Below are 14218 nucleotides of genomic sequence, written 5' to 3'. Positions count from 1 at the left end.
CTACTTACATATATCATTAAAAATTTACCAAATATTTTATATTTAAACTTAAGGATTTATTAAATAATTAGTCGATTTAGCCATTTTTATTTCGATCAATCGTTTGTCTTTGTCTTTCTAATGGACCGATAACAAAGAGGTTTTATAATCTCTGACGCATGAACATAGGGAAGATTCGAACCAAAAAAATCATAGATATAGGGAAGATTCGAACCAAAAATCTTGGACATTACCGACACTATCGTTGACATTGGCTACATAGTTCAATGTTTTTTATTAAATAATTAGTCGATTTAGCCATTTTTATTTCGATCAATCGTTTGTCTTTGTCTTTCTAATGGACCGATAACAAAGAGGTTTTATAATCTCTGACGCATGAACATAGGGAAGATTCGAACCAAAAAAATCATAGATATAGGGAAGATTCGAACCAAAAATCTTGGACATTACCGACACTATCGTTGACATTGGCTACATAGTTCAATGTTCACGTTTTGTGGACATAGAGGCGCTTCAAAATAAAGTTGTAGCTAAATCCCGGGCATGGCCGCTGTCAGGCTCTCTCTGATTATACCCTGTATTGTATATGACGAGATTTATCAGTCTGAATTTACTGTCGATAGTAATCGGATTCCGAAGTTTTATTAAATTTCGTTAAACTTCGAATGATTGTGGTACGGAACGGATAAGAAAACGTAGACTTAATACGCTGTGTGTATATGTGTGCGTGTATGCGTGCGGTGTGGATACATCCGTTCGTGTAAATCCACAGGAACGACAGCGTCGACGAAAATGAGCGAGCTCGTTTGGGGCATAAAGAACGGCGATCTCGAACAAGTACGAGACATCGTCGAGAACAAGGTAAATAAAACAAGATTTGATTCTTAGAGATGTTTTGAGAAACGCATGCATATTTCGACTGTACGATTGATATGCACAACATATGCCGTCTTTCTAGATTGTTAAGTAGGTATATAAAATGTTCAATGACCATATAAGTTTTTATTAAATAATTGGTAAATAAATGTGTGTTTTGATACTGGAAGTATTCATTTGTACCTAATTGATTGTGTCATGTTCGTAAGTTTCACCAATATCTATCATCGACAAGTTCTATTTTTTTTATTTTGTTTAAATATTTCTCGCCTTGAGTATCTTGTTTCTTGTGAATGCAATCTGGAACGAGCAATTTAAAAATTGAAATAGATATAACTGTATAAAACATTCCAAGAAGATATCTTGGGTCCTGCAATATAAAGACCCTGTTAAATATATTAAAAATTCTTATTAGTACTGCAATGCAACAGCTTTATATAATATTTTTTTTAATCCAATTTTTTTATGGTATTTATGAAGTTATTACATAGTTTAGAGATCTGTTTTTTGTAACTGAACTAATATATACTTTTAGAACTTAAAGTGAGATAGATATTTAATATTTGGTGAAAGCAAAAAAATTTTAGTGCAGTAATAAAAAAATAGATCATATCTTTCAATATTGCTTTTAAGACTTTTTTTTCATGAGTATTATCTTCAAAGATATCAAAAGGTTAAAGATTAATTATCTTTGAGCACCCTTTAAGTGCAAATGAATTCAGATATTTTCAGTATTAATAAATAATTTCATTTTTTTAAAGTTATGACATTATCATAACAAATAATATACAATTAATTAAGAGTTAAATTATTTGTTAACACTGAAAATATATGAATTAATTTGCATTCAGTTGCTCTCATTACACACTAGTATTGCATTAGTTTTTTCAGTGAAAAACACTATTAGTTTTACTATTTGAATATTCTTATAACAAAAACAGTATTTTTTACTATAGCATTTTATTATCTGTGTATATTATAGTTATTTGGTCTATTTCTATTCCTTCACTAGACTGCATTAGAACTCTCTTTCTTGCTTTCAACAAGTATCAAACATATAGTTATCTCGCTTTAAGTTCCAAAAGTGTACATTAGTTCAGTCACAATAAAAAACTGATCCATTATTTAACTATTAATTTATTTTGGTTTACTTCACTATCTAATTGTTATTATTTTTAGAACATTGATGTAAATCAAATGATCGATGGAAGAACACCGCTACATTATGCAGCAGATTATGGTCAAAGTGAAGTTGTCAGATATTTATTAGAGAAAGGAGCAAATGCCAATGTAAGTAATAACCAAGGATTTAATAATTAGCCATTAATTATAATACTTAAAAAAGCAAAAGTATATAATAAATAATGTTATATTATAGTTAAATAGTAGCACATTATGTAATTGTGTTGTATAAAATCATTTTCTATCTTTGATAATAATTTCTTTCTTGCTCAACTGTGCAATTCAAGATATACACTGGATCTAAAACAAAACACCAGAATATGTAAAAAATTGAACCCAGCGGACAAAAATGTTTCATACAGAAGTTGTATGATTTGAAGGGCAACAAATAATGATAAAATCAATTTTCAAAAAATTGACATTTAAAAGTCCCATGGAGATCATCTATCAAACTATAATCATTTTATTTAGATAACCTCCACTTTTTTAAATGGAATAATATTAGATCCAAAATTTAATAGTTTATGACATATTTAACTTTTTATACCAATATATGCCAGGATATCATATAAAATAGTTTGAAAATTACATATATTATTTTTCGGTATCTCTACTTAATATAGGAATGGGCGGTACACGTATCGATATAATATATATTGATAATTTAAAGAATTTTTTATCAAATAGAAGTTGGAAATCATCTTTGAAGTTATCTTTAAATCGATCTTTTTGTAAAAAAAAATTTTTGTTAAAAAAAAAATCGTTCCTTTTTTTTCAACAAAAGGGCGATTCTCAAACAATTTTTAGCGATATGCGTATCACCCATACCAACTTACTTTAATACTTACCTTGATACTTTGATGTGTAGGATAAGTAGATAAATCATATGGGAAAAAAATTATTCTATTTATTTAAAAATAAATAAATAAATAAAGATGACCTCTATGTGATTTTGAAAAATCGACTTTTTTGAAAATTTATTTTATCATTTATTTGACCCCCTTTAAATTATATAATTTTTGTCTGATGAACTTTCTATAATAAGACATTATCTAAGTATTAAGCCATCAAAAATTGACCAATCATGAATGTGAGAAGAATAATTGACTAGTTAATTTCTTACGGCTTTCTCTTAAGATTTAAAGCTTAGGTAATGGCTTATTGTAGAAAGGCCATGAAACATTTTTGCCCAACAAGATTTAGTTTTTAACATATTCCGAAGTGTTTTGTTTTAGAACATCCCATTTATACTATTAAATGCAGTAAGTACGTATATTTCGTAGGCTACAGACAAGCATGGGATCACAACGTTGTTGGCAGCGATATGGGAAGGCCACACGAATTGTGTAAAACTGCTGTTGGAAAAAGGTGCTAAACCAGACGGTTTAACGCCAGACGGCACAAGCTATCTGGATGCAGCCGAGAAAGATGAGATTAAACAGCTTCTGAAACTCCACTAGCATAAAGCCAAACAAAATGCGGTATTATAATTTTGTTACTTTGGTATGTTAATGTTCCTCCTTATAGAGAGAGACTATTCTATCAGCTTTGTTTTGATTTTTTTGTCTATGATGGCTAGAATATCTCGTATTTAAGCACTCTAAATTAAATAAAGATAGGTACGTGGATGCTGTTTTATAATAATAATAATAATAATAATATACTGCATGTCGAGATTGTATAATGAAAAGCTCATATCCTTCTCGCAATAATTCTTCATGGTTCTAAATATACATATAAGTTACAGATTTATTGTAATTAGATATTATTCACTCTTTTGTAGCTGAAACAAGTTACAAAAGTTAATTTGATTTAAGGTGGTTCTTTAGTAAATCAAGTTACCATAGAAATGTCTAATTTCTTTATATAATGAAGTTGAAGTACCGAGAACTTGACGTGTGCAAAATTCTAAAGTAGGTTGTGTTATTTAACAGTTATATTGTTGAATGGAAAATTACAGCTAACATGTACATTACATGTAACTTGGTTTTTGCTGATGTAACTTTTAACGTGTAACATGTAGCGAATTCGGCTTGTGCGCACTGTATCAGTGCATTCAGATTATCTTATTCGGCAAATAAAAACTGACCCAGTGTAGTGCTGAATTTATATTCGAATCAACTGAATGAACTGAACGAGTTCAAGAAATGTTACACTGACGTTTCTGACAGTGCAGTTTGGCATAGTACCAAAGTGGTTCTGCACTCGTACCATGTCCGGGCAGCACCAGAGCAGAGTCAGTGCATGTGTACCGAATTCTCCATTAGTGACAGATAAGGATTAGAAACGTTTTTTTGAGTAACTGCACTCAAATAATACTATAGATTTTTTTTTTAAAACAAGATAATATAATATAGGGGTTTCCAAAATGTGGGTCGCGACCCACTGTGGGTCTCAAATCGATTTTTGATCACGAAAAATTTGTTAATGTTAAATTACGTTTCATTACTACGCGTTTTCAAACTTACGCACGCGCGAAAAGTACGTGTACATATATGAAATTGGCTTTTCTGTAACGGTAGGAATTAAAATTAAATTGCGAAATAAGTTAAAATTATCAAACTCCTTGCACTTGAAAATAATTCGTATCAATATCAACATTAAGTCTGTTATCAACAAATATAAAAAAACAAGTGCATACATACATTCATCTGAAAAATAGTTTAATAAAAGTATATTTAATACATAAAATTTTTAAAAGAAAAGCAATAAAATATAAAGTATATTAAGTAAAACGCAATATCTTAATTTAAACGACCAATAATCGAGCAAAATGAGATGTTTCAATAATTTATAATTATTCTGTACTGAGGAAGACTCTGTAAGTTAAAACGTGTTGTATTGTCTTTAAATTTATTAAATTATTAATTATTAAATTATTAGTTATTATACGTATTGTTATAAATAATAATCGATCCTCTCCTGTTTCTCCTTATTCACTAAAGCTAGGTGAAATTTGCTCTATTCTAAAAAGTAGGTCGCGATTTACAAAAACTTGGGAATCCCTAATATAATAATTCAAAAAATTAAAATTGTAACGGTCAATTGATCACAAAAAATTAAAAGATTAATGGTCATTTTGAAAAGATACTTAATGTTGAAGTGGCAAAATATCAAGTAATACAATACTCATCTTATTTTCATTTTCTGAAGATGCAGTTCTTGATTTCATTGTAAATTGGAATAATTTGTCTCTTTTTCTCTAATTTATTTCATCACTTTTGCACTATCGTGTGTTTCATACTATTTCATTAATATATATACGTAATTTTAATATTTTATTCAAATTATGCAGATATTTGAGGCCCTGATAAGACACCCCAAATTTTCGGTACTTTACTAAAGAATCACATTAAATTTACAATCGTGTGCACAGAAGGGTTCCGATAGCACACATCGCTAATTCAATTTAAAATAAAATATTCTCATTGATAAAGCGATAAAAAAAATGAACCGGCCGATATGAGTGCATGTGTGTTATCACACTGTGTGCTAACGAGACCTTCCCGTGTGAGCACATGACACACACACACACACAAATGTAATTTTGATATATAATATATTTTGATCTATTCTACAGGATGTCCAGAATTTAAATGTCAAAACTTCGGGAACGTGTAGAGAGAATCGACACTTAATAAAAAGTCTTGTAGAGATATGCTCGTTTTTGTTTCGTTTTGGAGAAAATCGCAAAAAAAAAAAACGCAGTTTCCGTACTTTTTTATTACTTATTTATAAATATAATTACTTATTTATATTGTATTTATTCATTTGCTTAATGTAAGTATTGTTTAGAATGTTAGCCTTTTGCAGGAATGTAAACATATCATCAGTATGGACAGCTCATGTTGCAGCCAAACACTGATCTGGTGATATTTAGTGCACTGTAGCTTCAATTTCTCAATTGTTCTTTTGAGTTGATTGACAATAAGTAAACTTCCTGCTTTAGAAGAATTCCGTACAAAGAAGTCCAATGATGTCAGATCAGGTAATCAGGATGGCCAAGCTACTAGTCCTTCACGTCCAAGAACGAAACAAAAGCGAGTATATTTCTACAGGACATTTTTCTTAGTTTATCGATTCCTTACACACTCAAAATTTTGACATTTAAATTCCGGACACCTTGTATATATACGATACATATTGTTTGTTATTAATTTATAAATCCTGAAAACTTTTTTATACATTTTTATGTCATAAATCATATTATTCCATTTTAAATTTGATACTTTTATGACAACGATGGGTCCCTTGTGCTCTTAAGTACTACAATCTCCCTTTGAAAATATCTGTGTACTGAGTTGAATTTTGAACGATGTATGTATAAATTGCGATAAATAGTACGTTTGCAATGCTAACAACGTGTAACATGTCTAATGGATGCTAAGAATGTACAATCAAAAATAATAAGCAATTACAATACATCATTGTTATGAATACTGTTTTTATTTTCTGTAACCAATCGTAAACCAGGTGTCATATTTCAAAAAGGAGATAGAGAAAGAAAAACAGAAATATACTTTTTTCATATAAAATTACATTTAAATATCTACTTAAAGGGGAAATTTTACTAACTTACAATATAACACATCTACACATATAATTCATAAAAAATCAATTTCTACAGATTTTAATGTATGAAGTGTTTTAAGACAAATGTACGTCGTTTCATGTCTTTATGTATTTGTTCATTTCTATTATAAACTTTTTCCGATAAAGATAAATGATGACTAATAATATGATGCCTGTAATATCATTTGTCTTTGATAGAGAAAACAAATTCTATTTATACAAAGAACAAAATGTATTACCATAAAATGCACAGTTCATAGAAGACGGCCTCTACAATTAGCTGCACCACATTTGCAAATGATCACTTTGCCTGGTATACTTCCCACGTCGTAACTGTAATTCCATGTAAGCTCTTGTCCAGCTTTTATGTATTGTAACGCGAAGAAAGCCACCCATGGAAAACGCACGTCATGTGTATCGACAAATACATTTTGCACAAATACGTTTGGATCACAAGAGTGCTGAAAAATACATTTTGATATATAAGAATGATTTATATTAAACATAACTTATGTTAATTCATAAATATTATACAAGAAAGAAAGGAATAAGTCACACAATTAAGGATGTTAAATAATTTCGTGAAATTTTAAAACATTCTAAAGAATCCAAAGGTTATTCTTTTTTAATAATGATAAAAAATAAAAAACCTTATAATTTTTTGTTACCTACATTTAGATAACGGCCGATATTTCCAGTTGTTTTAGCATCCATAATGTAAACGGCTTCATCTTCACCGAAATATTCTCTCACAGATTTGGATGTCGGTCTCTCTATTTGATTTGGTTCTAAACTAGGTTCAAATCTACTTGGCTCTCTTCTTATATCATTTCTACTATCATCGTCATCACTGATATTTATCGTATCCTGAATTTCATTCGTGGATGATTTTGTTGCATTTTCTAAGTTTCTCGTAATGCTTTCATCCTCGCTGTTTTCTTCAGATACATCTGGTTGACTATCCATTTCATGTCTTTTTCGTTTCCTTAGACGTTTCCTAGTCATAAAGCTCTTTTTATAATTTTTTCCGTTTATACAAATTTATACATGATAGATAATTGTTATAATTGTAAAAAAATTAATTCTTAAATATTTCATGCAATAACAATAGTGTAAGAAATAAAAAAAGTAATAATAAAATTATACAGACTTACATCATGAAACATAATAGTGTCACACACTAAATATATTTTTAAAATAAAATAAAGTATGTTTCGTAAGTTAATAGTATAGAACATAATGGGTACTTACCTAATGGACGAAGATTCTGCAGTTGTTTCTAACAAATCATTATTGCAAGAAGCCACATAGTTATCAATATTGAAATCTTCGTCTGAGTCATTAGTGCTTTCCTTTGTATTATCCTCTTCCTCGTCGCTTACGTCGGTAGCTTTTTTTTTCTTATTGTCATTTTCTGTAGGTGGTGTTGGTATTTCCGGTTCAAAAACATCACTTTCGTAACCTTCCTTGAAACTTTCTACCACCTCCACATAATCTAACTCTGCCAGATACTCGTCACCATAATTTTTACCCCCTTCGTTTGCGCCCTGTATAATAAAGCAAAAATAATAAATGAATAGATAGATAAATCTATAAGAATTGAGATTGGTATTTTTATTATCCGTACCTGTTCGGTAAGTAATCTTCCTGCGTAAATGCAGATAAAAGCGCCATGAGGAATATCGTTGAGGCACCTTATACCCCAACCACGCGGCCCTGTTTTAAACACTTGCAATTTTAATCTGAGCGGATGCTGTACCACTCTGTTGAGACACGTTTTTACAGAACACTTGCATCCCGAGTTACATTCGTAAATTCCTGTGGTCACCGGTTCTGGCAAGCGTTTATAAATATAACCAACAGCGCTATTTGGCATTTTTCCCCCCAAAGTTGCTCCTTGTATCGTTAACTGCCAGCATTGGCATTTCTCTTTATCCTACGTGTACAACATAGTAAAGTAAAATAAAGTATAAATTCACGGCAGTATTATTATGCGGCAGTTGTATGATTTTATACCTGACAATCATCTTCGCAATCGCAACTACATAAGAACGCAGGATCTAGGTTTAGATAAACACCTTCCGTTGGCTCCCTACGTGTAGTATATATTATAGTATCCGGTTGATTGTAATCCAAATCATTTACACATGGTATTGGCACATTTTCTACGCCATAACTGAGATCCTTTTAAATACAAAATCATAATAATTTTTAATATCTATATAATTTTAATATATCACACAATATACAATATGTGAATATATTCTAGTATCTATGATAAATTAGTATTTTTTTCACATCAATCTATACATATTGTTAAATAAGTTTTTTTTTTACAATATTTGAATTTTGAAAATTTACCTTGATGTTGATCGAGCACTTTTCCACAACGAAATCGGCGAAAGCGCGCACCCAATAATCAAAATCAAATAGATCGACGGATAATGTACTATTAGTAACCTGGAGATAATGATGCAGCTCTTCCATATTTCGTAATCTGACGCCGCATGGTGTTTGATATAATATAACTTTCTTGCCCTTGGAGAATTTACAAAGTTGACGATGCCAGCCGCACAAAAGCGGAATAGAGAGTGGAGAAAGAGCTTTTAAATCATCAGGTGAAACTTTGATGCTCTTGATACATTTTGGCCCACATTTGTGAGCAATATATTTTTTCGGTTCATATTTCCTCTGTGTATGATAAAACTAAAAAAATTGACAGCATATAAAATCAATATTATGTTGATTAATTATAATATGCTAATATATGCAATTGTATAATTTTCTCTGATAAAAATTTGTCTCAGAATTAACCATACCATTTTTCAGAATTTCTATATAATTATATAACTTAAAAAAATTTTCTAAGATTTTTTCAATTAAAATAAAACACTTCAAAAATGCTAAGAAAGTCTATATCTTTCTCAAATTTCTTACATATGTGATTTTTCAAGTATTATAAAATTTTGCACGCAATGCTTTTTTTTTAAAAAAAAAAACGATGTTAAAAAAATTTAAGGTATTTTTCATAAATCATTTATTTAAAAAATTAAAAATTATTGAAAATATGATAAAAATAAGTGTAATAGGCTTTCTACACTAAGCCATTATCTAAGCTCTCTATATATATAAGATATTAATCAATCATGATCAAACATGTGAGAAGAATAATTGACTATAAATGATCAATTTCTTATAACTTAAGATTTAAAGATTAAATAATAACTTATTGTAAAAAGCGTATAAAAGTTTATACAAAATTTAGGGGACGCTTGTCCCCCCCCCCCCCGTTCTTAAATTTTGACAAGGAGAAACAATTATGAAAATTTTTACAATAAAAAATAAAACGCTTACTGTCGAATTTATAGTTAATGCGTTATTTGTAAGAAAGTTTTCGCCAGATCTTCCAAAGCTAGCTTTGCTATAATTTTTAATATATGTATATGAGTTTTGTGTAAAGTTAAAGTTTGCACTCCCCCATCCTCATTGAAATGATATGCTTACGTCAATATTCCTTAATATAATTTACTCACAACGATACTATGTGACGGTTTCGTTTCCACGGTTGAACTGTATGTTGCAGTGTCTACATTATTTTGCCTTTTGGTAGTACTTTTTTTAGCTACTGCACGCGGCTGTTGCAGTGCAGTGGATGGTGTAGTAGATGTCACACTTGTAGCAACTGTTGCTTTCTCTGCTTGCAAATGTTGTATAACATCATCTTCCACATTGGACGTATATTCAACGTAAGGTAAATTATTTTTCTACGGAAATTATAAGTCGTAAACAAAGAATATAAACTATTATAAAAATGTTTTAACATTATCAATCAAGTCTGTTAAAATTACTATTTCCAAAATTTTTTATTCACTTACATTAGACGAAGCAGGAATACGATGTCGAGTATGTGCATTGCCAAACTGTTGAAGTTGTTGCCTCGCATTAGCTTTCTGTACCTCGAGAAACAAAGGATACAATCTAGTCGATCCACGATAAATCCATTCAGTTCTCTTATCGGCGTCGAAATACATTTGCACTAAACTCGCATCAACCAGTAAGACTCTTGCAAGCCACCATTTACCATTCCATTCAGTCTTAACCATTTGACCAGGTTGCAATTTCACCATTGGTCTTTCAGGATATGATTCCAGGTACTTCTTCACAAACTCTCGTGATTCGCTAGGAATATCTTCCCAAATACGTGGCGAAGTCTCCCAAACTAGTAAGATGTCATTATGGACAACATACTGAGCGTAACCATCGTCAAAAAATACGAGATATCTGTAATAAGTAATAAATACTCAACATGATACAAAATAATATTATGTTATGACTCAAAAATAATAACATTAGTAATGACAATAAGAATAGATAGAAGGCTTAAATAGATAATTTATATAAAAAAAGATTCTACACCGATCGGATTATCAATATTAAATACAATTAAAAAACCGATAAATCTTGAATAAACATACAAAAGCCTTATGAACAGTCTTCTATTCCAAATATCGCATCGCTTATATATTATAAAATGTATATTTATATTGATGAAAATTAGATATATAGCCGAGTAACTTTGAACTCTTATGTATCAGTTTTAAAAAGCGCATTTTAAATGTGAATCTAATCAATAAAATCAATAGTAACATTGATAGTCAATATAAAAGAAATTGAAGCACAATTGCGATCTGAGTCAAGAGTGTACAATTTTTAACAAATAATTGTGTGATATTAAAGGCAATAAGAGAGTAAAAAAAGTAATAAACATTCAAAAACTAAATTATAATGAACATTAATAAATACTAAATAATTTAACAGAGCTAATAAAAATATACATTACATGTTTCGATTTTAAGCCCTCTTCAGATATAATACAAAAAAAAATGAACGCAGTTAAAATACTAATAACAAATCGCAAGATACAAAGAAACACAAAAAATAATTTCGTTGAATTGTTAATGTTGGATGAATATTTGAAGCAGGGAAAACGGAAAATTGCTCGTCAACTGGATAACCGATTGTGAAAATAATTTTTCGTTGTATGCAATGTTCAAATATCGGAGGCATATGTCAGAATGTAATGATCGTCAATGGTTTTATAAAATAGAAAATCTACAGTCAATTTGTAAAAAAATAAAATATCACAATCCCAAATGTATAATTTTTATAACTGTCTCTGGAGACTAATTATTTGTCAATTATATAGTACTAATAAAGAATAAAAGACTGTTCATAAGGTTTTTGTATGTTTACTTCTCAGATTTACTGGTTGTTTTTAATTATAATATTTTAATTATATTTAACATTTGATAATGATCCAATTGGTGTCGAAATGTCTGTATGTATATTATAAATTGTCTATTGTTTTATTAAACTAAATTGTTTTTGCACGTAGCCCTTCTTATTGTCATTACTAATTTGACATTAAATAATTTAATATTACAATACATAATTTATATAATTCTTACATACATGGAAAAATTTGTATATCTTACTATTATTATTTCCTATATATAAATAGTTTAAAGAAATCTCTAAACGCTCACCTATACTTATTTATAGATTTTGGTGTCTCAGCAATTATTCCGCTGTAGTAATTATTGGAATTAACATCGTGAAATATTGCTACAACTCGCGTTCCAACTGGAATCAAAACTTTACTTAGTTCAGTTGTTGCTATCAGTTTGCCAGAGACAGTCTTTATCGCCGCATTATACTTTTTCTGGATAAGTTTCACGCGAATGCTCCATGGATTTGATGAAACATTTAGTACCTACGAAAAGATCTTTGTATACTCTAATCTTCTTTGATTTCTTCTTCTCTTTAATCAAAATACAAGCGAAAAAAATATGCTTTGTATATGATACAACAGATAGATAAAGATTCTACAAACCTTTGCTTTAATCCATGGCATAACTGGACTTTTCATAATATAAACGATATCATCTACCTCTGGAGACCGTTTAAGGAGTGGACCATTTGGCGGTAAATTAGGAATGATTGTTTCCTTAATACCAGATGGTTCAATCGCTAAAACTTCCAGTTGATCTTGTAACAGCGAGGAAGGCGGAACGCGTACTTGCGTTACTTTTTTCGTTGCTACAAACGGATAGGTAGAAGTTTCCGGATAGGTAATTTCGTCGTTTATTTGCAATTCCTCAAGCTTTTTAATTTGCGGTCTAAAGTCCTTGTATAAGTTGTTACGCAATTTATCCACAGTACACATTATTTCCCGTATTTCGGTATTGAGAGATTCATTTGTCGCTGTCAATGCATAATACGATATAAAGCATGTCTTATATCTAAATAAAAGAGATAAAAGAGTTTGTACTTTTACATGCATCTTATGCGCTTATCTAGTGAATAATCGTCTTACCGCATATGTTTTGCCATCTTTTTTTCAAGGTTTCACACGCAACTTTAGTATGCTGCTCCACATTGTACTTTTTGTAAATATGTGACAATGTATCATTTAATTTATCCTGGATATCTAAAAATACATCGTCTGGAATGTATTCTGCAAAAAATAGTAAAAACATTCGTTATTTTATATTATTTTATATTTTTGATAATTGTCGAATCCAATTTTTTTTATGCCATAAAATTAGAAATAATTAAAGACGTAACGTACCGTTATTATCTCTCTCTGGTTCCTTTTTCTTCTCATCATCAGAATCATCGCTATCAGAAATTTCTACTTCCATAGTATGATCCGGAAAGTCACAATCTAATAGTGATCTATTTTCTATAAAGGCTCGTACCAATTGCTATAAACAAAATAATATTACCATTCGATATATCTTACATTAACATTCTTAATCTATTATATTAACATTTAGTTTATTCTCGTAATATATCGCTGCATTGATAAGAAAAGTGACCCATTTAAAAATTAGCGATTTTTTGATAAAACATTTTTTTAAATTCTGAATTGGAACGTTTTAATTAGGATAGTGAATAAGTACAATTTCTATAACTTATCACTTTTTCTCCATGTTATACTCTTTTAATTATAAAGTTTTTTTTTAACTGTTATTATTCGGACACTGTAGCCATAGAGTAAATTTTATCCCTTATCAGAATTGTGACACTTTTTGTTATAAGCAAATGGGCTACAAATATGTCATGTTTCCACTAAAATATATTATTGTTTAGACTTGATTTTACTTTTATTAACTAAAAAATACTAATTTTTTACTTATTTATCTTCTTATTAACGCAGCGAATATTAAAACAAAAATTACCTTCTGATGTTGCAATGCAACATCAAAACATTCTTGACATATTATACGTTTCTTTTTCTTCTCAATTAAAACTCCATAGAATGCACACGCGAAAGAAGGTGCCACCTTCATATTTACTCCAGAGCGACATTTAAAATTAACACAATTACTATTGTACCCTTTAGATTTGGTTTTTCTTGTCTTTTTTTCATCTTCATCCGACATTAATTCAATAACTTCTGCACTCTGTGCTTGAGCCATTTTCCTGATAATTGTTTAGCTAAACAATTCCTAGAAACAAAATATTCGTCTTAATGATTCTAAAAAAAAAAAAATGTTACACAAAAATCATACGATATGCATAA

General features: G+C 29.7%; 2 protein-coding genes across 2 annotated transcripts; one reads left to right on the top strand and one right to left on the bottom strand.

Annotated features, from left to right (window-relative positions):
- Positions 1-603: 603 nt before the first annotated feature.
- Positions 604-5690, top strand: LOC108777179 (myotrophin). The gene is made up of 5 exons (XM_018543997.1): positions 604-674; positions 773-861; positions 2056-2166; positions 3342-3539; positions 5639-5690. Exons 2-4 carry the CDS (start codon positions 793-795, stop codon positions 3516-3518), a joined length of 357 nt encoding a protein of 118 aa, XP_018399499.1. The 5' UTR covers positions 604-674; positions 773-792; the 3' UTR covers positions 3519-3539; positions 5639-5690.
- Positions 5691-6802: 1112 nt separating this feature from the next.
- Positions 6803-14127, bottom strand: egg (SET domain bifurcated histone lysine methyltransferase eggless). The gene is made up of 13 exons (XM_018543989.1): positions 13875-14127; positions 13262-13397; positions 13007-13147; positions 12524-12894; positions 12177-12403; positions 10506-10911; positions 10164-10394; positions 8992-9336; positions 8647-8814; positions 8258-8566; positions 7882-8177; positions 7303-7627; positions 6803-7091 (listed from the first exon to the last, which is right to left on the bottom strand). Exons 1-13 carry the CDS (start codon positions 14112-14114, stop codon positions 6885-6887), a joined length of 3402 nt encoding a protein of 1133 aa, XP_018399491.1. The 5' UTR covers positions 14115-14127; the 3' UTR covers positions 6803-6884.
- Positions 14128-14218: the final 91 nt, after the last annotated feature.

This window comes from Cyphomyrmex costatus, unplaced genomic scaffold (genome assembly GCF_001594065.2).
Source record: "Cyphomyrmex costatus isolate MS0001 unplaced genomic scaffold, Ccosl1.0 scaffold413, whole genome shotgun sequence".
Classification (NCBI taxonomy): Eukaryota; Metazoa; Arthropoda; class Insecta; order Hymenoptera; family Formicidae; genus Cyphomyrmex; species Cyphomyrmex costatus.
The sequence above is the reverse complement of the archived record's forward strand: the minus strand, read 5'-3'. Positions and strand labels throughout refer to the sequence as shown.